The 24,367-nt window shown below is 40.2% G+C and overlaps 1 protein-coding gene across 1 annotated transcript in view; it reads right to left on the bottom strand.

Annotated features, from left to right (window-relative positions):
- Positions 1–24,367, bottom strand: part of SMG1 (SMG1 nonsense mediated mRNA decay associated PI3K related kinase) — a 120,520-nt gene that overhangs the window by 32,381 nt on the left and 63,772 nt on the right. The window contains 16 exon segments of the mRNA XM_033235613.1: positions 2,376–2,598; positions 4,730–4,884; positions 5,093–5,310; positions 6,513–6,674; positions 7,576–7,753; positions 7,863–8,093; positions 9,680–9,818; positions 9,927–10,071; positions 11,192–11,476; positions 12,304–12,552; positions 16,051–16,171; positions 16,905–17,064; positions 17,439–17,586; positions 18,561–18,670; positions 22,174–22,375; positions 22,526–22,668. Coding sequence (XP_033091504.1) covers positions 2,376–2,598; positions 4,730–4,884; positions 5,093–5,310; positions 6,513–6,674; positions 7,576–7,753; positions 7,863–8,093; positions 9,680–9,818; positions 9,927–10,071; positions 11,192–11,476; positions 12,304–12,552; positions 16,051–16,171; positions 16,905–17,064; positions 17,439–17,586; positions 18,561–18,670; positions 22,174–22,375; positions 22,526–22,668 — 2,869 coding nt within the window.

Genomic DNA, 24,367 nt, shown 5'->3' with positions numbered 1-24,367 from the left:
CTGATGTGTACTATAGGATTCTTACTTTGTTAAGACTCTTTCTTTTCCTCTGTCCAAACAAGCAGTGAAATCATAGGAAATAGAAGGAAAACGCTGCTGTGGTCATCACCCAATTTGGGGCTTTTAGCAAACTATTAATAATTCCCCAGTGTTGAGCTATGTATGCGCAACACCAAAACAATCCAGTCCTTGTAATAGGTACAGCTAGCAGTCAGCTGTCAGGTAGACAAACCTTTAAAAAGTCATCTGCAAAGTTAGTAACATTAAATTACAAGAAAAAATGAGGCTCAATATACTCTTATCAAACTGGAGGAGAGGAAAATCTGGTGAATTTCTGAGAAACTTAACAAAACTGAAGAAAAGGCAAAGACAAGAAAGAACATTTTTAAAAGAGAAGTAACCATTTAGGTCTGACCATTTGAGGTTTGCAGAAAAGCCCCATAATACTTTCTAATAATCACAGGGAACGAACTGTATGTACAGGTGTGTTGTTACATGCAGCAAACTCAATAATATGCACCCAAATTAACAAATTCTGGACTCCGCTTCCATGTGAAAAAATGTAAAGCAATCTTTAGCAAGCTCTGTTCATAAAAAGAAAAAAACCAATTGGAAACATCCCAAGTGCTCAATGACAAAAGAATAAACTGTGGTATTTTCATGTAACAGATCATTGTTTAGCTACACAAACACACACACAAAAATCGCTGAATTATTTTAAAACTTAATAGCAATCCAATATGGTAGTAAAAAATGTAGACATGTACATACAATACGATCTCATTCGTAGAAGTTCAAAAACGGGCAGACACTAAACAATGTCATTTAGAAATGCATCTATAAACAAAAACTATTTTTTAAAAAGTAGATAGGGATTAATTAAAACTCAGAAAACTGGTTGTGGGTGGGGAGATATAATTAGGGAGAGAAGTAGGACTTCTATAAAGTTTAATTTCTTTAGATAATTCCTTTTTTTTGAGCTGTACTATATCTAAAAGAGAGACACAGGTATTAATTTTTAAAATTATTCTTTAAAATGTACAAAATCATTTAAAATTTTTCTGTGATTTATTATACACACATACACACACACACACGTGCACGCACACACAGGGTTTACAGGGTTTCCTCCTATATCCTCTTCTGATTTTCTAACTTGATTTACTGAAAGAGAAACAAAGAAACAAGAAACTGGTCTTAGAACACAAGAAGACGCACTCCAGGAGTGGTGGCTCACACCTGTAATCCCAGCAATTTGGGAGGCCAAGGAGGGTGGATCACTTGAGACCAGGAGTTCGAGACTAGCCTGGCCAACATGGTGAAACTCCATCTCTACTAAAAGTATAAAAATTAGCCAAGCGTGGTAGTGCATACCTGTAATCCCAGCTACATGGGAGGCTGAGGCAGGAGAATCACTTAAACCCAGGAGGCAGAGGTTGCAGGGAGCCAAGATTGTGCCACTGCACTCCAGCCTAGGCAACAGAGTGAGACTCCATCTCAAAAAAACAAGCAACACCCCCCCACCCACCTACACACACACAAGGAAACTCGAGTTTTGGCAAGAACACATAATAAACTTCATCCTTCATGTTAGTTTTCTTTCTTGTACTTCTAGCTATTTGCTCTGAATTTAGCACCTTGCATTTGCTAAAGTTGGCTGTACTTTTTGTTTCTACATGTATCTTTTAATAGCTTTCTCATTGCTCAAGTTCAGTAAGGAAATCAGTTAGGAGCAATAAAGGTAAGACACAGAGAAAAGAGGGAGGGAGAAGGAACAGCTGCAGCTACAAAGTAATAAGCTCCCCCAACTAATGGTGTTATTTGCTAGAAAAGATAAAGACCTAAGAGAATATAGAATTAAGAAAACCAAAACATAAAAGATAAGGATTCTCAAATATGTTCCATGCAGCATATGTGGAACTGATTCCAGAACAGCTACTTATAAAAATCTATGTTGTTATAGGTGACTATTTTATCTATTAGAAATACTGAATGCTCTTCTCATGAAAAACTACATAGGCACAGGGTTAAATTTCTTATCTTTTATGAGGCAAATAAAGCAGGCAACCAGTATTTAGCTGAGGGTCACAGCCCCTTCCTTGGCTAATTTCTTCATCTGTTGTTCACTGGTGTGAGCCTTCCATACATGAAAGATTGGGCACCTTTGCCATCCATCCCCCTTTGCCCACTGATTTCCAAATTCTTAAACAGAAACACTTACTTCTATATTGCTTATAAGCAAGTGGCCACAGGCTGCCTTCTACAGGCTTATAAAATCTCTTACATTCCAAGTAAGGAGTCCACTTATTTAAATTTCGTATCTTATGGGAACTGTGATGTGCCATTTTAGTAGCATGCTTGGGATTATTCTCTACCTCTTTAAATGGAATCCAGCTGCTCCCAGGCTTTGCAGGGTTCGATGGTGTCTTCAGTTTTTCCAGGGCATTTTCAATGGCATCACCATAGTTATCCTGAAACCATTTTTCATGAGGTGTTTCTGCAGGAGCCGCTGTGATACTCCTCACGTGCTCCAAAGCAAATACGATGGGCTTCATCAAAGCTGTGTGCTTCTCCCGCATGATTGCAATTTTCTCTTCTCTGACCAAGAAGACATGTTTATTCAAAAACTTAAATGTGTACATTAAAGTTTTACACAAACATGGAACAATTTAAATATATCAACTGTTAAGTAAACAGTACCAAGGAATAAATCTAAATAAAGCAATAACATATTCACAAAGTAAATTACTAACAAAGAATTTTGTTTTTTGAGACAGGGTTTTGCTTTGTTGCCAGGCTGGAATGGAGTGGTGCAATCTTGGCTCACTACAACCTCCACCTCCCGGGTTCAAGCAATTCCTCTGCCTCAGCCTCCTGAGTAGCTGGGACTACACACGCGCGTGCCACCACGCCCAGCTAATTTTTTGTATTTTAGTAGAGACGGGGTTTCACCATGTTGGCCAGGATGGTCTAGATCTCCTGACCTCGTGATCCGCCTGCCTCGGCCTCCCAAAGTGCCAGAATTACAGGCATGAGTCACTGCACCCGACCAATAACTGTTTTTTGTTTTTTTAAAAAATGCAGCTCATAAAAGAGGCAGCTCCTCTTTTCAACGAATTAAATGATGCAGGGAAAATGCAATATCAACACGCAAAAGAATGAAGCAGTAACTCAAAATGGATCAAAGACCTAAACGTAAAAGCTAAAACTAAAACTACAAAACTCTTAGAAAACATAAGGGAAAGGTTTCATGACACCAGATTTGGCAATGATTCCTTGGATATGGCATCAAAAGAACAGACAAATTAAATTGAGCTACACCAAAATTAAAACTTTTGTAAATCAAAAAATGCTATACACTATGGAGAGAATGAAGAGACAATCCACAGAATGGCTGCAAATATTTGCAAATCATGGATCTGATAAGGGTTAGTTAGTAGCCAGAATACATAGAGAACTCCTACAATTCAACAATAAAAAAAAAAAAAAAACAATTAAAAAATGGGCAAAGGATTTGTAATGACATTTCTCCAAAGATATGCAAATGGCCAATAAACACATGAAAGGATGCTAAACATCACTAGTCATTAGGAAAATGCAAATCAAAACCACAATGAGATACCACTTCGCATCCATCACTACAGCTATTGTCAAAAAAAAGAAAAGAAGTGTTGCCAAGAAAAGAAAAGAAGTATTGTCAAAAAAAGAAAAGAAGCCCTCATGCCTGGCTAGGAGGACTGTAAAATGGTGCAGCCCCTGTGGAAAAGTGTGTTGGCGCCTCAGTAAGTTAGAAGTAGAATTGCCATACAATTCAGCAAATCCACTGGATCATCCACAAAATATACACAAAGTTCATATAAAATAATAGAAAGCGGGGACTCAGATACTTGTATACCAATGTTCATAGCAGCACTGCTCACAGAGCTAAAATGGAGAAGCAACCCAGCTGTCCATAAACATAAGGATGGACAAAACGTGGTGTATCCATACAATATTATCCAGCCATAAAAAAAAAATGAAATTCTATCACATGTTACAACATAATAAACCTTCAGGCCATTATTCTAAGTATAAAAAGCCAAACACGAAAGGATGCATACTGTATGTTTCTACTTCTATGAAGTAGCTAAAATAGGCAAATTCATAGAGATGACAAGTAGAATAGAAGTGGCCAGGAACTGGCCGGGCGCGGTGGCTCAAGCCTGTAATCCCAGCACTTGGGAGGCCGAGACGGGCGGATCACGAGGTCAGGAGATCGAGACCATCCTGGCTAGCATGGTGAACCCCGTCTCTACTAAAAATACAAAAACTAGCCGGCGAGGTGGCGGGCGCCTGTAGTCCCAGCTACTTGGGAGGCTGAGGCAGGAGAATGGCGTAAACCGGGAGGTGGAGCTTGCAGTGAGCTGAGATCCGGCCACTGCACTCCAGTCCGGGCGACAAAGCGAGACTCCGCCTCAAAAAAAAAAAAAAAAAAAAAAAAGAAGTGGCCAGAACTGAGGTGAGGGGGAAATGAAGAGATAATCTTTAATGACTACAGAGCTTCTTGTTTAAGATAATGAATAAATTCTGGAAATGGACCATGGTGATGGTTGTACAATATTGTGAATGTATTTAATGCCACTGAATTGTACACTTAAAAATGATTAAAATAGTAAATTTTATGTTATACTTTGACACATTAAAAAAAGAGGCGGCTTCACTATCTCAGGACAAGTGTATGGAAACATACTTGCGTAAGGTGTTGTTGTTCTGGACTCTCTTGACCTCATCTTCGAGCTGCTGAATTCGTCTCAGGACATACATGTGTTGTTGCAGCAGAACTCCCAGCCAGAGCTCATCCCAGAGCACAGTGACCCTGCGCAGTTCAGCCACGAGCATCTGAACCTGCATACACGGTACACCCAAACAGCTCATCTACAAGCCTACCCACAGCACAGCTCTTCAAACACTGGATTTCGTAAGTTAAGTGTGTGCAATTTGTGCTCATTATACAATTAGAGAACCCTGACTAGTGATTGTCAATACAGATTGGCAAAAGCAACTTTGATTATTCTATGAAAAATTATTCTACAACATGTGAGTTTCTTTGTACCTGTAACACCATGGTTGGATTTGCAGAGGACAGCTTATCTACAATTTTGCTGTAACAATCCTGCATCATGGCTTGGTCTTCATTTAATCCACTTTTAGGTTCATCCTTATTGCTATCCTGAGATGCAGGAGGACTTCCTCCCTCACATTCAGAAACCAGCAATTCTTCTCCTTGAATATTGCCAAGTAAAGTTGGAATTGCAGTGGAAAATTTATTTCCTGTAATGAAATAGGAGAACAAGGAATACTTTGAACATTTCTCCCATGTGCATATGCTGAGTTAGGGAAAACACTCATAATCTATTTGACTCAAGAGCACTCATTGCACTGATTTGCCTTCCATGCATTGAATTGATTAAAGATTGTGGATATTCTGCCTTTTTATAGGTTGAGCTTTCATACTTATTAATACTACAAGCTAATGGAAGATACAAAGGAGAAAGATAGTAAGTGTTTAACAAATAATGTATTCTTCAAGCCAGAGTTCAAAACTTGGTATAATCCTCTTTTTTTTTTTTTTTTTCCTTTGGAAACAGGGTCTAGCTCTGTTGCTGAGGTTGGAGTACACTGGCACAATCTCGGCTCACTGCAACCTGTCTCCTGGGTTCAAGTGATTCTTGTGTCTCAGCCTCCTGAATAGCTGGGACTATAGGTGTGTGCTACCACATCCAGCTAATTTTTTGTATTTTTTTAATAGAAACAGGGTTTCACCATGTTGTCCAGGCTGATCTGGTCTCAAACTCCTGGCCTCAAGTGATCCACCCTCCTCGGCCTCCCAAAGTGCTGGGATTACAGGTGTGAGCCACCGCACCTGGCCAAAACTTTGGTACAATTCTCATCTACCAGTAACGGCTCAATGAGCCTGGCAGAGTTACTCCATTTCTCCACGTCTTGGTGGATTACTGTCAAGGCTACAGGTAATGTGTAAAGCACATGTCCTGGTGTCAGATACATAGTAGTTACTCCTTCAATAAATGCCAATTATTACTATTAAAAAACCTACAGCCAGGCGCAACGGCTCATGTCTGTAATCCCATCACTTTGGGAGGCCGAGGTAAGTGGATCAGCAGGTCAGGAGTTCAAGACCAGCCTGGCCAAGATGGTGAAACCCCTACTCTATTAAAAGTACAAAAATTAGCCGGGTGTGGTGGCACGTGCACGTAATCCCAACTACTCAGGAAGCTGAGGCAGAGAACTGCTTAAACCTGGGAAGCAGAGATTGCAGTGAGCTGAGATGGTACCACTGCACTCCATCCTGGGCAACAGAGTGAGACTCCATTTCAAAAAAGAAAAAAGAAAAAAAAAAAAAAGCCTACAAACTCTAACGACTCTGGAACATAAGGCTTAAAAACTTTGACCTAACTAAAATTACTGGCACAATAACTTATACTTAAAAGTAGCAATATTTGAATATTCCATACCTGAAGCCTGGGATTCACTACTAAGCGATATGGTACCCACTATTGCAGGATACAATATGAGATGTGGGGAATCTTGAGCCACGCGGCAGAGAAGGTTACAAATACTTTGGCGCACATACACTTCAGGGTGGTTTAAGCGTGAGAAAAGTTGCGGAATAATTCCTTCAGGATAAGAAGAGAGAAAGACGCTTTAAAGTTATTTAAAACCATTAAGAAACTATCAGCATCGTAGATCAAACAGATAAAACCTGATGTGTGGCCGGGCACGGTGGCTCAAGCCTGTAATCCCAGCACTTTGGGAGGCCGAGAAGGGCGGATCACAAGGTCAGGAGATCGAGGCCATCCTGGCTAACACGGTGAAACCCCGTCTCTATTAAAAAATACAAAAAACTAGCCGGGCGAGGTGGCGGGCGCCTGTAGTCCCAGCTACTCCGGAGGCTGAGGCAGGAGAATGGCGTGAACCCGGGAGGCGGAGCTTGCAGTGAGCTGAGATCCGGCCACTGCACTCCAGCCCCGGGCGACAGAGCGAGACTCCGTCTCAAAAAAAAAAAAAACAAAAAACAAAAAACAAAAAAAAAACCTGATGTATGTCAGCATTAGTACAAATTTTAAGAGTTCAGATTTCTCCCTGTGATAATAAAGAACCACACACAACAGTTCTTGATTTGCAAGTCTGGTTAAGGTTGGTTTAGATACAGAGCTGTAATCAAAGTCCAGGGCAACTCAAAAATGTTGTGGAGAAATGTATCTTCTGTGAATGCCTACAAACAAGGCAGACACAGACAAATTTGACAGAGGGTATATAAAACCTTTTGAAAATTATTCACCATCCTCTCCAAAATTCATTTTGTATACAAAAAGCTCCTGCCTTTCAGCTTCCCATTTCTTGGAAAGGTGGGAGGTAAAGTCCTAGCGATGTAACAAGCAGTGCAGGGTGTCCTAGGAACTTAATCTGGCTGTTCTTTTACACATTCAAATAATAAACATAAGGAAACCACTTTTTAAAATCTTATATATCCTAATGAGAAACAATTTTTCCAGAAACATTTTATGCAGGTGTCACCTCTCCACGGTGCGGTGGGTGTTGTCTCCAAGCCGTGCTCCAGATACTGCCGAAGCTCACCAGCATGCTTCACGAGCAACCGTAGCAGGCGCAATGTGGCCATCACGATCACGTCATCAGTGCTCTGTTCCGCTCTGTGACTTAAATGCAGCCTAGGGTCATCCTCATCTAAAGAAATCTAACAGTGAAAGATGAGGGGAATAAAAAAGAAAATAACTCAGAACACTATTTTTGTTTAATAAGAAAAAGTTTCCAAATTAATTTTCTTAGAACACTGTGCTACATACTTGACCAGCGTTGAGTTTAAGGAAAGTAAAGTATGCACTGCAAGAGAGTTTGTATAGGCTGAATATTCTATCTACAACTTTCCTCCACACTTTAATAACTCCTTCAGTTGCACTTTCATCAAGTTCTGAAAGCCATGGGCAGCTTGATATCAACTGACGCCAGATAACATCAACCATGTCATCTTCTTCATTATCTTCACTCTCTGTTATCTGAAGGGTTATATCTTCATCCTGAAAAGAAATTGTGCACAAAATTCTATTTTAAATACAAATTGAAAAGGAAAAAGGTATGCAATTTGACTATCATAAAAACATTCTTCTCATATATAAAATTATCCCAAATTTAGTGTTATATAAACTAAGTCAATGTCAGTATGCTTCTCTTCATGATACATTTACTAATATGAAGCCAATGAAGAAGAATACAAGCATTTAGCAAAGATTAGACTTTTCTGGGGTTTCATTGTACTTTAAAGGCTTCCAAGTTACAATACAGTATTCTGCCTGCAGAAATTTTTTTTTCCTTGTGACAAAGTCTCATTCTGTCATCCAGGCTGGAGTGCAATGGCACGATCACGGCTCACTGCAACCTCTCTGCCTCCCAGCCTCCCAGGTTCAAGCGATTCTCATGCCTCAGCCTCCTGAGTAGCTGGGATTACAGGCGCCCACTACCACACCCTGCTGCTTTTTCGTGTTTTTAGTAGAGACAGGGTTTCACCATGTTGGCCAGGCTGGTCTCAAACTCCTGACCTCAGGTGATCTGCCTGCCTCGGCCTCTCAAAGAGCTGGAATTACAGGTGTGAGCCACCGTGCCCAGCCTATGCCTGCAAAAAATTAAGCACAATCTGCTCAAAAGTTTGAAGCTGAATGTACACAGAATACATATACTAAACCTCATTCTCTTCAGAGTACTGTGCATGTATCAGACACCAGCTTAGGCAGAGACTTAGATACGCTGCTGTTTACAGCCAGAACTGATCGATATAGCTTAGCCTGGCAAATAAAATCCATGCCTTTGAGGACTGCAACTAAATAACATATTGCTTTGGCATTCTAGAATTGATGGAACTCTGAAGGGAGAGAGTGTGAATTCTAAGATCATCTAGTCCATTTTCAACACTGGCTGCACATTAGCATCACTTAGTAAGTTTAAACACACACACACACACGCACACACACGTCTCATTCAGAATAAATGGGGTTAAGTTTCATGCACTGGCATATTTTAAAAACTCATAACCAAGGGTTAAGAACTACAATTTCTGATAAGAGTAATTTAAAAAGAAATTTAATTTACCTACAATGAACTTCACTTATTAATTTTTTCTTTTGAGACAGTCTCACTCTGTCACCTAGGCTGGAGTGCAGTGGTGCGATCTCACTGCAACCTTCAAGTGGTTCTCCTGCCTCAGCCTCCCGAGTAGCTGGGATTACAGGCATGCACCACCACATCCTGCTAATTTTTGTATTTTCAGTAGAGATGGGGTTTTACCATGGCCGGCTGGTCTCAAACTCCTGACCTCAAGTGATCCAACCACTTCGGCCTCCCCAAGTGCTGGGATTACAGGTGTGAGCCACCATGCCAGGCCAACTTCACCTACTTTTAACAGGTCTCTAAGGAAATGCCTTATTTTCTCAAAAGAAGTATATTCTTCTTAGAAAAATATAACTCATTTTCATCTTAAAACGCAGAAGTGTTTATTTACAACAACAATTGGTAAGCCCCATTCAATATTTTATCAAATATATATGATCAATTTTCTCAAAATCAATGATTTGGAGTAGCAGTCTTGCCCCAAGCACCATGTTTTCCTTGCCTGAATCCCCGCTGGCCGACATACAGCCTGTCCAAGAATACCATATATTCTCTCTTTCTCTTCCTCAGTTATAGTGTCTGGAAGCAGATTCTGAACTTCAGATTTTTCTCTAGGCAACAGACGAACACCTTCTCCCTGACTATAAAAATGAACAAGTCATCAGTATTTTAGCTATCAAAACTTTACCATATCAGCAGACATTTAAATATCTAGTTATGCAATGCATAAACTACACATTTAAACATACCTGGCATTGTCAACCACCTTTCTGCCCCACCTATAAGCCCAGCTGGCCAACGCTGCCCAAGATTTGGCTACTTCAGGTGCCTGTACTGAAGATAGGTGATACAACTGTCCCAAAATGAAGTCAGGTTCTCCAACTCCAATATGCACTGCCATAATGGACAAAAAATAATTATAATAAAAGAACTCAACAATGTAACACTCATAAATTCCTAATGACACTCCCATTAGCATTTTAGGTTTTTATCTGCAAACAATCAAAAGTTCCATAATATTACTGTACAAAACTTGGTAAGGCACAAATATGAATTCTGTTGTCTAAAAGGTTGGTATGTTGAAATGAATTCATTAGCTTCCCAAGTAAGATTATATTATCTCCTGTGGAAGACATCAACGTCTTTCATGACACTGAACACTGTAAACAGTCAGGTGTCAGCTGTGCTGTAGAACGTCTTGCATTATGAATCTGACTGGCTATTTCCTCATGATCAGATTCACTTTAATCATTCTGGCAAAAATAATAAATAGGTGATGAGTATACCATTTCATTCATACAGACTCATGAGGCAAACATCTTTATTCCCTTGTTAGAGGTGAAGACACTGCCTGCTATAGTGCATTTGCCAAGATGAAGATTTATAATGATGACAAGACAAATCCTTTACGAATATCAAGACCCTATCAAAATTATTAACACCAATGTAAGTAACTAAACTCTCAGACTTCAGAACAACAAAACTAAGGTACACTCTCATGTTTCAGCAACGAAAATCACCTCCCAAATTTTCTCTCAAATTTTAAAAACAGGGGAATGGTGCCTTCCACAACAGGCACTCAAACATGGAAAGACTCAACTACCCTATCTGTAAGGTATCTTTCTGTTACTAGCACTAGCATCAGAATGGGAAACTTGAATCTTTCTATAGTTTCTGTGTTCCACCAATCAATATGAACACAAGTAACTATTTTAAACCTTTGTTGCTCTTTCTATTGTGAGGTGAAATTTTTTGATATGAGGGGCATGATTTTATTGTCAGCAAAAACATCTAAGTCCATAAAAGCAAACAGCCTGGGGGCAGAGTTCAGGGACTTCCAAAATGGCATTCAATCCTAAATATGTTTTAGTTATTTCCCAACAATAAAATAAACTCAATTTCCACAGTTACACTTTTTATGGAAAATTATAGCCAGCATAACATTATAAACTTTAAAACAGAAAAAAAAATAGCTTCTAAAATTAATATTCTAAAGCTAACAAAGAAACGCTACCTGTAGATTCACTCTCGATCCGAGGATACTCTTCTTCCATCGTATTAACAGATGGCAGTTCTATTAAAGTCAGTATGTTTTTAGACAAAGTAGAAAGACCTGTGAAGTTCTGTTGGTGCTGAGCTCTGTAAACCTGTTTCAGCTGTCCTGAAATCTCTTTCCATTCTGCCTGGATCCATTTAGCCAGTGTCAGAATTGACTTAGCAACTGCATATTCAGCTTTCGCAGACTTGCAGAAAGATATGGCACAAGAACTCAACATTTCCATTGCATGCGTTGACTGGCCTACAGAAAACCACAAAGTCAGAACTTAGAAACTTTAAAAGCAAATGATGGAGGGAGGCACTTGGGTTAGAAAACAAACAAAAATGCAAATGACTGACATTATTTCAGTGTAAAATAATCAACTTAAAAAAATAGAGACAGGACCTCACCATGTTGCCCCGGATGGTTTTAAACTCCCGGGCTCAAGCAATCCTATTGCCTCAGCCTCCCAAAGTGCTGAGACTGCAGGCATGAGCCACTATGCCCAGCCAAAATACTAAACTTTTTTTTTCTTTTGAGACAGCGTTTCGCTCTGTCACCAAGGCTGGAGTGCAGTAGCACAACCAGGGCTCACTATAGCCTCAACTTCCCAGGCTCAAGCAATTTTCCTACCTCAGCCCCTCAAGGAGTTAGAACTACAGGCATGTTCCACCACACCCCGCTAATTTCTTTGAATTTCAGTATAGCTGAGGTTTCACTCTGTTGCCCAGGCTGGTGTCAAACTCCTAGGCTCAAACAATCCTCCCATCTTGGCCTCCCAAAGTGCTCAGATTGTAGGCATGAGCACCTGGCCCAAAATAGTAAAGTTAAAAAAACATGTAAAATCAGTGATCAGTGATCTCTGGAAGTATTTCTTACTGTAATACATTGCAACAAAATTCTTTTAAAACCACAGAATTATAAAGGTAAGTCAGTAACAAGCAACTTATTATTCAGGATGCAAATATTCTTCAACAGATGGAAATAATCAACTTTCCTATTACTACCTTATAACATACATACACAGTAACATTCATATACATGACTTTTACTATACTCATGTATTAACCATAATTAATTTTACTAACCTGCTGTATATAGCAATTTTGTTTTCTCAATATCAAGTTCGGGCCCCCATTTTTCATCCACTTGACCTTGGGTTGATAGTTTTTTAAAATGTTGGACTAAATCTTGTGCAGTGGTGGTCTTTCCCAGCTGAACTTCACTGCACTGTGCCAGCAGTCTTGTTGCAAGGGACACATTCCCTCGTTTTCTAGCAAATTTTGCTGCTGTTAGACCTAATTCCATAAGATGGCTTCTAATTGGGACTGTTTGTTCTGAGGAGAAGAAAACGTTTTATTAGACCCTGATTTGTCTACACCAGACTGCATGGAAACATGGCCAAAAAATTATTCCCCAACTATCCCTCTTCCATACCACCTCCCGAAACAAAGACAACTCATCCTCAAATCCCTAGCAGCTAGCATAGTGCTTGAGATACAATGAACAGATTTTGCTAAATTAAATGTGTACAATGAAGTCAAGTCATTCATTTCAAGAAATTTCTTTTTAGTTTCTGAATCTTTGGCAAAAAGCCTGGGCCAACGGGTAGGAAAAGCAAGGAAGCAGGGAAGGCTAAATCATCCCCCCACACTTCTTCTGTAAGTACCCTCTGTCCTACAACCATTCTCTTGGTTTTCTTTCTACCTTGCTGAAGAATCCTCAGTCTCTCTCTTCCATCACTCATCTATTAAACACTGGTGCTCCCTGGACTCAGTTCTAGGCTCTCTACTCTTCCCACTGCACACTCTCCCTGGACATCATCATCTTTTCCTGTGTCTTCAATTACCACAGAAACGCTGATAACCGTTCAATCTTCACCCAGACCTGACATCTGAATCCCACCTGCCAACTGGTCACCTACACTCTATTTATTTCAAGAGGGCTTCCACTAATGTCAGTGATGCCAAATGGAGTTCATTTTCCACCACCCTCCAAATCTTTTACTCCCTTTTTCCATTTTCCCCTTCTCAAGGAAGGGCACAGGATCAGCCGGCTGCCTGTGAAAGTACTTGGCCACCATCACAGACTTTACTTTCAACCCTCATAGCCCATTTGCTTTTTCCTTCCCCTACTGCCACCCTAGTTACCCTCTTTAGCAGAGACTTCAGCCTAACTTAGGTCCCTTTGCCCCCATTCTTATACTCTTCTAATCCATTTTCCAACTTGGAACTGAAGTGACATTACACAAAGGGTAAATCTGAACATTTAACTTCCCTGCTTAAAAGCCTCTGATGACTTCTCACTGCCATTCTGACAATTCCAAACTCAGAATTTGGCTTGTTACTGATGCCTTCCAGCATTCATTTCCAATCCCAAACTCATCTAGTGCTCTATCTCTCCCTACTCTCTCTTAGGTGAACTGAGTCATCTAAGAATCATTATTTTCTCTGGCCTGCACACATGCTTTTTCTAACCAAGTCAGCCTGCCTTCTTCCTCATCTTTATCTTCCTTAACTCTCGGCTTAAATGTTACTTCCCCACAAGTCTTTTTCTGATTCCTAGGATTAAATCAGGTGCACTCATTATTTGCTATTCCTTGTTGTGGGTTTTTTTGTTTGTTTTTTGAGACAGGGTGTCACTCTGTCACCCAGGCTGGAGTGTAGTGACATGATCATAGCTTGCTGCAGCCTTCATTTCCCAGGCTCATGCAATCCGTTCCCCCTCAGCCTCCTAAGCAGCTGGGACTACAGGCACATGCCACCATACCCGGGTGAATTTTTTTTTTGAGATGGAGTCTCGCTCTGTCGCCCAGGCTGGAGTGCAGTGGCGCGATCTTGGCTCACTGCAAGATCCGCCTCCCGGGTTCACGCCATTCTCCTGCCTCAGCCTCCTGAGTAGCTGGGACTACAGGTGCCCACCCCCATGCCCGGCAAATTTTTTTGTATTTTTAGTAGAGATGGGGTTTCACTGTTTCACCCAGGTTGGTCTGGATCTCCTGACCCCATGATCCACCTGCCTCAGCCTCTCAAAGTGCTGGGATTACAGGCGTTAGCCACCGCACCTGGCCCACAGCCAGGTGCTTTTTAAAACTCTTCGATTAGAGACAGGGTCTCGCTATATTGGGTCGCTGTGATTGCTGTCCGTTTTCCCTGCCAGAATCTATAATCTCCTTGATCACCATTATATCCCAACATAGAGCAGTACCTGGTACAAAGCACATTTGATCAATACTTGCTGAATAAACAAATAAAAAAGAAGAGGAATGGAGTTCTTTCTCTGAATACAACTGATGGTTACTGACTTTTCTTCTCAATTTAAAAACTTATGTGATATAAAAAAAGGACTGGCTGGGCACAGTGGCTCATGCCTGTAATCCCAGCTACTCAGGAGGCTGAGGCTTGAGAATCACTTAAACCTGGGAGGCGGAGGTTGCAATGAGCCAAGATAGTGCCACTGCACTCCAGCCTGGGCAACAGTCAGACTGTCTCAAAAAAAAAAAAAAAAAAAAAAAGGACTGGAAAGGAGATGAGGGTACTTGTGAAGCCATACTATATGACACGCTCTCTTCTAGAACTTTTATATACCTTGTCTCATCTCTTCATCTCATCTAATCCTTACAAGTATCTCAAAAGTGGGGTAATCCCCATATAATTGAAAAGGAAAGCAGTTCCGAAGTTCAGTGATTTGCCCTAAGGTTCCTCAATCGGCAAACATGAGGCCAACAATCCAACCCCAGGTATGTTTGGCAGTGAAGGACCAGTTGAGTCACAGCTGCAAGTAACCACCCTGCAGTACAAGTCCTATCTTGGCCGTTAGCTTATGTTGACATTTAACACTCAAATTTACTCAGTAACACCAACTATCACGTTTTCCACTAAAACTCCACGGCATTCTGGCAACTTCTCTATTTTAGAGCAATAAAGTAAACTGTTAGCATCCCTTTGACATATAAATATTTACACAAATAGCAATTCTCTAGCCATTTATTTGGAGTATTTAAAACCCAACATTCACGGTACATTTTATGTGCAAAGAACTTATGTTCAGAATACAAAAATAAGTCTTATGTCTTCATTAAAAGTGGGTGAAGAATTTGAACAAACATTTGAAAACTAAAATACACAGTAGCCACTATGGAAATGAAAATACACTCAACATCATTAATCATCAAGAAAATGTAAATAACACTATGAGATAATAATCACTACATATGCACCACAGTGATTTTAAAAATTTTTTCAAGTTAAGCCACGTGACTCAACAAGGCACATTCACTCAAGAGAAACATAAATATACGTCCACTCAAAGACTTGCACATGAATGTTGAGAGCAGGTTTATACTTAATAGCCCAAAGTGAAAAAACCCCAAAATCTATCAAAAGATGAAGGGAGAAATAAACTGTGGTATATACATATAAAATACTACTACTCAATAACAAAAAGGATTGTATTTCTGATACATGCAATATGGGTGAACCTTAAAAATATCATGCTGAGCAAGAGAAGCCAAACACAAGAGAACATGTTATGATTTCAGGTACATGAAACTTTAGTAAAGACAAGCCAAATTTATAGTGACAGAAAGCAAATCAGTAACTGCTGACAAGGCAAATGAAGAGATGACCACAAGGGAACCTTCTGGGGTAAGACGGTGTTCTGTATCTTGATCGTATTGGTGGTCACACAAGTGAAGACATGTTAGAACTCATCAAACCATACACTTAGAATGTGTAATATATACCTCAATAAAGCAAAATTTAAAAACACACACACACACACCACACACACACACATCCCTTTAATTTTCTCTTAAAAAAAAAAAAAACACTTACCTTTAATTTTCTCCAACAACCGATTCTGGTACATAGTATACCTTAACGCCTGCATCCATGGCCTTACATCATGCTGTTTACATGAACGTAAAGCTTCACTGAAGAGTGGAATAAGACAGTCCTGCCAGAGAAAAACCAAAATTACTTAACGTAAAACAGGCTCTTGATATGTTTGCAGATACATAGCAAGTCTTAAGTCCAAGACTGCAATATAGTTTGGCTACTTCAGACTGATTACAGTAGTTTTATCTATTACACTACACCCTTACATCATTTATCTTCTACTTACAAGAGGCAAGCACACAGTAAGAGAAAGCCTTTTGTTCTGAAGGGAAACTTTCTTCAGAATATTAAGTCTAATTTATCAATAAAGCACATTACAAAAAAAAAAAAAAATCACAGCACATTTACTATAAAGCAGACTGCTAAACTGCAGAAAAACATTACAACTAATGCTTTATAATGAGGTTCTCAAAGATCATCATTCGTTCGGAAGCCCTCATGTCTGGTTGAACTTTACCCCATTTGGGACGAGGAGGAGAGATCTTTGTTTGCAGCAAATCTAAAATTTACGTAATCCGCCTAAAGGAACTGTCTTTACATACACCACCTCCCACCCCAAAAATAGAAAAAAAAAATTGAGCAATTTGCCATCCTTGAGATTATCTCAGGTTCTTCCATCTGCCCCATGTACTTCCCAAATGAAAGATTGCCTGAAAGCAGCATGTTAGACTCTGGATTTACTAGCTTGTCCAACCACAAATCCTGTATCAAAAAACTCAAAAAATAAGGTATTTGTTCTACAGTAATGGCCATTAATAGTCGTAAGAATGTGCTTGTAAAAATATACAGACCTCTGTTGAAAGTCTGTTAGAAACTGTGTTCTCCAAAGCAGATGAGCAATATAGCTGCAAGGTACTTAGAACTGGCAACGACTGTGAAACTGTTAAAGTAGAAAGTCTCAGAGGTCCAATAGAGATGCGGGATGTTTGCTTCAAATACTTTACCACATTTCTGAAACAAAATATTTACTGTTGATTAATGAAAATTACAATTCATAACCACTCAAAAAATAAAGCAATTGATAACATGCTATCAAACTGACATCCAAAGTTGGGGGAAGTAAGAGGAGCAGCCTACCCTATAATAAGATGATATTAGCAAGTCAAGACATTTGCTTTTGGGGACTTTTACATTTTACTTCATTTCAACCTCAGTTTATGTTGGCAAGCGGCATTCATGTATCATATGACTTCTACAACTAAAATGAAGCTATTAGCACTAGTATTTAGTAACTTAGTAACTCTCCTTCCAGCCCTCTTTCACCCCATGTATGTTTATCACATGATATATACAATGTACATTTACCTCCATAAGAGTAAACTTACTCAGTTATAGACTGCCACTTCTGATCTTGTTCTATCGGGTTTAAAGCAGTTGCCAAACAAACAGAACTTCTTAACAACTGAACCTCAATGGATTTCTGAAGTTCCCTTGGATCTGGACTTAACATGTTAGGAAGCAGTTTCTTCATGTCTACAGAAGTTAAATAAAATGTCATTAAGTTAATGTGCTTTTATTATAAATTTTTATTTATATTTGGCATTATTAAAAAATAATCACCAATGAATAGCTCCTTTAATATTTAAGGCAGTTAACACTATAAGCATTACTGAGAACTATATAAAAATCATCATTTCATATAAAATTACTGTACCTCAGACGCCTAAAAAGCAGTTGCCTTCAAAGGCTCAAAAATCAGTAAGTCGAGGCCGGGCGTGGTGGCTCACGCCTGTAATCCCAGCACTTTGGGAGGCCAAGGTGGGTGGATCACAAGGTCAGGAGTTCAAGACCAGCCTGGCCAAGATGGTGAAACCCCGTCTCTACTAAAAATACAAAAAATTATCTGGGCACAGAGGCAGGCACCTGTAATCCCAGCTACTCAGGAGGCTGAGGCAGGAGAATCGCTTGAACTTGGAGGGCAGAGGTTGCAGTGAGCTGAGATCGCGCCACTGCACTCCAGCCTGGGTGACAGAGTGAGACTCTGTCTCAAAAAAAAAGAAAATCGGTAAATCAATCTACTATTTAAGGGGACAAATCTAGACCTGCATTAGCAAATCTTGCTCAATCCAGAATATTCGTTCAACTTTTTAATAACATTTTATAAAGAGTTCCATTTGTGATAAAGAACCTAATTAATGAGCCACATCAAGATGAAAGCCAAGAAAAATATTTAGCTGAAACACTACTTTGTCCTTTGTCAAACAAAACGGCTAGATAAATCTCAAAGTATTTAGGTGGCCTTTTTTTTTTATTTGACTTAATTTTAACTGGTTTTCATTTCCCAAATCAAACATAAATAGGGCAGCCCTAAATTTGTTGCTTCACATGGGATTCTGCCCCCCAAAAAATGTAAAATAACCTCCAGATTTTCCAGTAAAATAATACTAAGCCAAACATTCTGAGCAACTTGTCCATTAAAATAATTTTAAAACTATTTTCTCAAATACCTATTTTTTCTTTTGATCCTCCAGCAAGTAGATTGATATTTTCTCCTGGTAACAATTCTAATTGCTCGGTACATTCAACAAATTTTCCAGACTCAAAGCTGCTTAATGATCTGTAATTTAAAAATCGGTTAGCTTGTATTCGCAGCCTGTGGAACCATTAAAAAAAAACAAAAACAAAAACAGAACAAATTCTAGGAAGACAGCAAAGTACAGAGCATTTTTCTGACAAAATTCCTTCCACGAGGATGCCACTATTTTGGTTTTTATGTTGAAGATGTGACTACCATTTAATTAGTACTCAAATTAGAGTGGCAAACCAGAAAGTCACAACTACAGGCTTTCAGTGGAGTTGACTCGCCCCTGTGTCTCCTTCCTGTTTTCATCTGTTGCAGCCTGTTCTCTTCAGAGCCTAACACACTGATAGTAGACCTCTGCAGGACAACTTTGACACCCAGTTCTCTCCAAGCTGCGAGTGAGCTCCCTGTGCAGCCTCACTCCTCACCTACAGCATGAGCCCTTGCAGCTCTCCCAGCATCACAGTCTTGTATCTCAGTCCTGGCTTCTTTCACTGCTGGCATCACTCTGTCTCTCCCTTTCTCACCTACTTCTCTTTTTTTCAAAGAATTATTCTCTTTCATCTGCTTATATGAAAAATAATGACACCTCTGAAATTCTTTCCTGTAGTCCTGCAGCATCAATGCCAGGAAGACAGGCCTCATCCTCCCAGCTCTATGTTGTTCCTTTCAGATCCCTCACCCTGTCCCCATTTTCATGATAGGGGCTCTCCAGCCAGGAAGAAGACACTGTTTCTCTCTCTCTCTCTCTTTTCCATCTTTGCCTGTCCCTCTCACTGTGTCACTTCCCTTATGACTCAGTCTGAGGCCAGTGTTGGAAAGGCACATCAGCTGACTTATCCTGTGCCTGATTCTACCTAGATCAGTACAACCACCAGCTTCTCAGGGGGAGCCTTGAGTACTGAGCATGATGAACTGATGCCAACACATTCATCGTTTCTGCCATTAAAAGGTCCTAAAGTCCTCTGCAGTGGCAGGTTCCCCAAGTCCCCACTATGCTCTACAATGCCCTATGCTTTCAGCTAATGACTGAGTCCTCAGAAAAACAAACAAATAAACAAAAAACACAGGCTTTAATTTCCTCTACCCCTACCCCCAATCTACCATATACTGCCCAAATTCTGTCTACACCAACTTTGACTGCTTTCCTTGAGGCATAGAAAAGGTGAGGTCCAGTTAATCTATCAGTTCTTTCTCCTATCTCTTCAACCTCTGCTTTCCAGTGGCTCCTTCCCCTTGACCAAAAGAACATAATCTCTCCAACATTTAAAATAAACATTTAATATTTCCCTCCAGCAACAGCTTCCTATCCTCGACTTAAAGAAAAACTCACTGACCAAATAACTTACCTCAAGCTTTTCATTTTCAAATGTCTCTACCACTCAATACTATTCAATCGAGCTGCTTCTGTCTCTCTACAATACTCTTTTTCCTCATAATCCCTAGAGCATCTGACAAGCCTGACTACTCCCATCTAGATGTCCTATATCTAGGACACTTCCCTCCTCAATGTCCCTGTGTTTTTTTGAATGGCTTCCTCTCCTATCCTTTCACAAAAATGCTAAACTAGGATTCTGATCCAAGCCTTCCTTCCTCTTCACTCACTATTCTCCAGAGGCTTCTCTCTGGTTTGGTGGCTTACAAAGGCTCTAGAGTATAGAGACTGAAAAGGAAAAAGGGCCTTTTCTGTGTGCTAATGATCTGCAAATCTCTCGAGCTTAGACTTTCTCCTTAGTTCCAAATCCAATTCTTAATAGCTTACCCAACAATCTCATCTGCACATTTCTTTAGAAATCTTAAAACATGCTGGGCGCAGTGGCTCAAGCCTGTAATCCCAGCACTTTGGGAGGCCGAGACGGGCGGATCACGAGGACAGGAGATCGAGACCACCCTGGCTAACATGGTGAAACCCCGTCTCTACTAAAAAATACAAAAAACTAGCCGGGAGAGGTGGCGGGCGCCTGTAGTCCCAGCTACTCGGGAAGCTGAGGCAGGAGAATGGCGTGAACCCGGGAGGCGGAGCTTGCAATGAGCTGAGATCCGGCCACTGCAGTCCAGCCTGGGCCACAGAGCAAGACGCCGTCTCAAAAAAAAAAAAAAAAAAAAAAGAAATCTTAAAACATGGCTTGTTCTCTGTGTGCTCCTATTCCAGTTAATAGCATTGTTTCTTTTCCCTCTACTATTGCCCTCACAAATTAATGGTCTCCATGCTTCCACACTTGCCCCCCACCTCCAGTCTTTTCACCATAGCAGAATGAACCACCAAGTCAGACCACAACTCATCTCTGTTCAAATCCCACCTGAAATTGTCAGTCTTACTAGAATAACAGCCAAAGTTCTTTTCTCAGTTCCCAACTATTTCTCCGCTCTTTTATCCTACTGTTTAAGGCGCTCCTAACCACATAGGCCTCCCAGCTATTTCCAGAACACTCCAAGCCCATAGTCCTCACATTAGGTCTGGGCCCAAAGGGCATCCTGATGGGCATGATTTGACCTTGTGACTTCCCTCCCAAGGTCAGCTTTACCTAACTGCTTTCCTTATGGCATAGAAAAGGTGAGTGAGGTCCAATTAATCCTTCTATCAATATTCTTTATCTAATCTTTGCTTTAAAAAGTTGGAATTTGTGTCTGGGCGCGGTGGCTCAAGCCTGTAATCCCAGCACTTTGGGAGGCCGAGGCGGGTGGATCACGAGGTCAGGAGATCGAGACCATCCTGGCTAACACGGTGAAACCCCGTCTCTACCAAAAATACAAAAAAAACTAGCCGGGCGTGGCGGCGGCGCCTGTAGTCCCAGCTACTCGGAGGCTGAGGCAGGAGAATGGCGGGAACCCGGGAGGCGGAGCTTGCAGTGAGCTGAGATCGCGCCACTACACTCCAACCTGGGCCACAGAGCGAGACTCCGTCTCAAAAAAAAAAAAAAAAGTTGGAATTTGTGTCTGTTTTATGTGCTGCCTGGGTCGCAGTACATGCTCAATGAAGCAATTACACATTAACCCATTTAGCAGTAGAAGGCAAGGGTATCAGACAAAGTCTAATGACCTTTATCTTCCCAGCCAAGTGTCTGCAACAGAGTGAGTGCTCAGTTTTGAATTACAGAATTAATAAAATAAAAGCACAGAGGAATGAGAGGAAAGTTTAATTTACAGATGTTCACAAACTCTGTCCTTATCAGAATAAATGTTTTTGATATATTCAGACCTCATTTAGAAACAAAGCCATCAAATGTGATTCTTTCTAAAGCAGTATAAATTTTTCTTTATATTCACTCTGGCATAATCTTCAAATTGTATTAAGGTTTTAGAACGACAGGTTCTGAGAATTAATACCAAATGACTATCTCAGCAGTCTGTTTTCCCATTATACAAATACCTTCCTCACCTGTGACATCAGTTCCCTGTTGTCATTTTCATAATGGCAGTAAGTTAGAAATATAACCATTTTGTATTACTACATATGATCAATTTTAATATTTTTTTGCCACAGGAAAAAATCATAGTTTTTGGAAACTCATTTTATAATTGGAAAAAGAAAGCCTTACTTTATATAGTTGAAGTCAGCTTTCAGGTTGAGGGAAGTGCTACTGGTACTCTTTTTCAAGTCATGGATAGCGTTCTGCCATTCCTGTACAGCAGCCCAATCGGCAATTGAGATGTAGCACTCACATGCTTTATTTCCTAAATAATTTATAACCTCAGGGGAAGAGTCAGTCGGTTTGGACAGCACAGTTTTTCTGGATTCACCTGAAAGTATGTTATAAAATACGAAGAGAGAGATTCAGATCAATTAGAAATATTTCAAAGAGCACAGAAACCCAAAAACATAAAGTAAGATCATCAGTACAAAATATATTCCTATAACTTTTGCTTTATTTAAAAATACTGAACACTCACCATTCAGAGAATGTTTCGGGCTGGCACTGTTACGCCCAGCATTGGCTAAGGTGAGCACCGATTTGTCAAAGCTGGAAATGCAGCAATCAACACCTGTCATAGCACACAGGTGTTCCTGGTACTCCACAGAGGCCTTTTCAAACCTGAAAAAGCAAATTGAAGCAGTCTTATTTATTTATTTACTTACTTTTTTTTTTTTTTTTTTTTTTGAGATGGAGTTTTGCTCTTCTTGCCCAGGCTGGAGTGCAATGGCACTATCTCAGCTCACTGCAACCTCTGCCTCCCGGGTACAAGCGATTCTCCTGCCTCAGCCTCCTGAGTAGCTGGGATTACAGGCACTCACCACCATGCCAGGCTAATTTTTTTGTATTTTTAGTAGAGACGGGGTTTCACCATGTTGGCCAGGTTGGTCTTGAACTCCTGACCTCAGGTGATCCACCCGCCTCAGCCTCCCAAAATGCTGGGATTACAGGCGTAAGTCACCACGCCTGGCCTTTACTTACTTATTCTTTGAGACAGAGTCTTACTGTCACCCAGGCTGGAGGGCAGTGGCATGATCATGGCTCGCGGCAGCCTTGCCCTCCGAGGCTCATGCAATCCTCCAACCTCAGCCTCCCAAGTAGCTGGGAATATAGGTGCCCACCACCACACCCAGCTAAAATAAGGTTTTGCTATGTTGGCCAGGGTGGTCTCAAACTCCTGGGCTCAAGCGATCCATTCACCTCAGTCTCCCCAAGTACTGGGAGTTCAGGCATGAGCCATCGCACCCAGCCCCAAAGGAGTCTTATTTTAAACACACATATCTCGTTTCAGCCCTGTGCCCCAAAAACGGTGCAAGAATAAATTGAGCTAAAACAGTGAGTTGACTATGGTGGGGGGAGATTTGATGTCTTCCTCACAACTATGAAAGTAAATTTAAAATTTGTTAAATGTTTTTTTAAAAAAAAGTAAGACAGTATAAAAGAACTAGTGGAAAGTACTGATAAGTAACTGATGTCAGTGTGTGGAAAGGCTTTGCAGAAGGATAAAATGCAAGAAAAGATGCACAAGTAACAGATCTAGATGCATAATGCTGAAACACAACATTAAACATTAAAAACAAATTATAAATCAAGAAATTGGATAGCATCAACAATCTTAGTATTTAATAAAATTTCACAGATTAACACAAGAAAAATTGAGAGGCCATGAAGACATGATCCATGTTTTAAAAAAATCACCAAAGGTCACTGTATGGGGCAACTTCTACTATTAGTCATTAATAAAAATATAGAAATGTAAACTGCAATAACTATTTTCACTGATGGTGGTGGCAGCATTCTTGCTTCTCAGTGACTGTCAGTATCCACAAAGGTGAAGGGAAGGGGTACTCTATTATTAAGGATATAAACTGCAGCCATCTTTTCTGTAGAGTAACTTAGCAATAGAATGTATCATAAGACTTATGATTTGACAGTCTTTCTTCTAGTAAATCAGTTTGTGTGGAATCCAAGAAAGTAATCAGAAATATAAGCAAGGGTTTTAAGTGCTATGGTGCATTAAGTTAGTAAAAAAATATTGGAAACAACCTTAATGTCCAACAGTAAGAAATATTAAATTATGGTATACTCATAAATACAAATCTTCATTAAAAATAACATTGTAGAATATTTAACATGGCAATTTTTTGTTTTGTTTTGTTTTGTTTTGTTTTGGGATGGAGTTTCACTCTTGCTGCCCAGGCTGGAGAGCAGTGGCACAACCTGGGCTCACTGCAACCTCCGCCTCCCGGGTTCAACTGATTCTCCTGCCTCAGTCTCCCAAGTACCTGGGATTACATGCATGTGCCACCACACCCCGCTA

The sequence above is a fragment of the Trachypithecus francoisi genome, unplaced genomic scaffold (assembly GCF_009764315.1).
Source record: "Trachypithecus francoisi isolate TF-2019V2 unplaced genomic scaffold, Tfra_2.0 Lachesis_group15, whole genome shotgun sequence".
Lineage (NCBI taxonomy): Eukaryota > Metazoa > Chordata > Mammalia > Primates > Cercopithecidae > Trachypithecus > Trachypithecus francoisi.
Note: the sequence above shows the minus strand (reverse complement) of the source record. Positions and strands in the feature narration are given on the sequence as shown.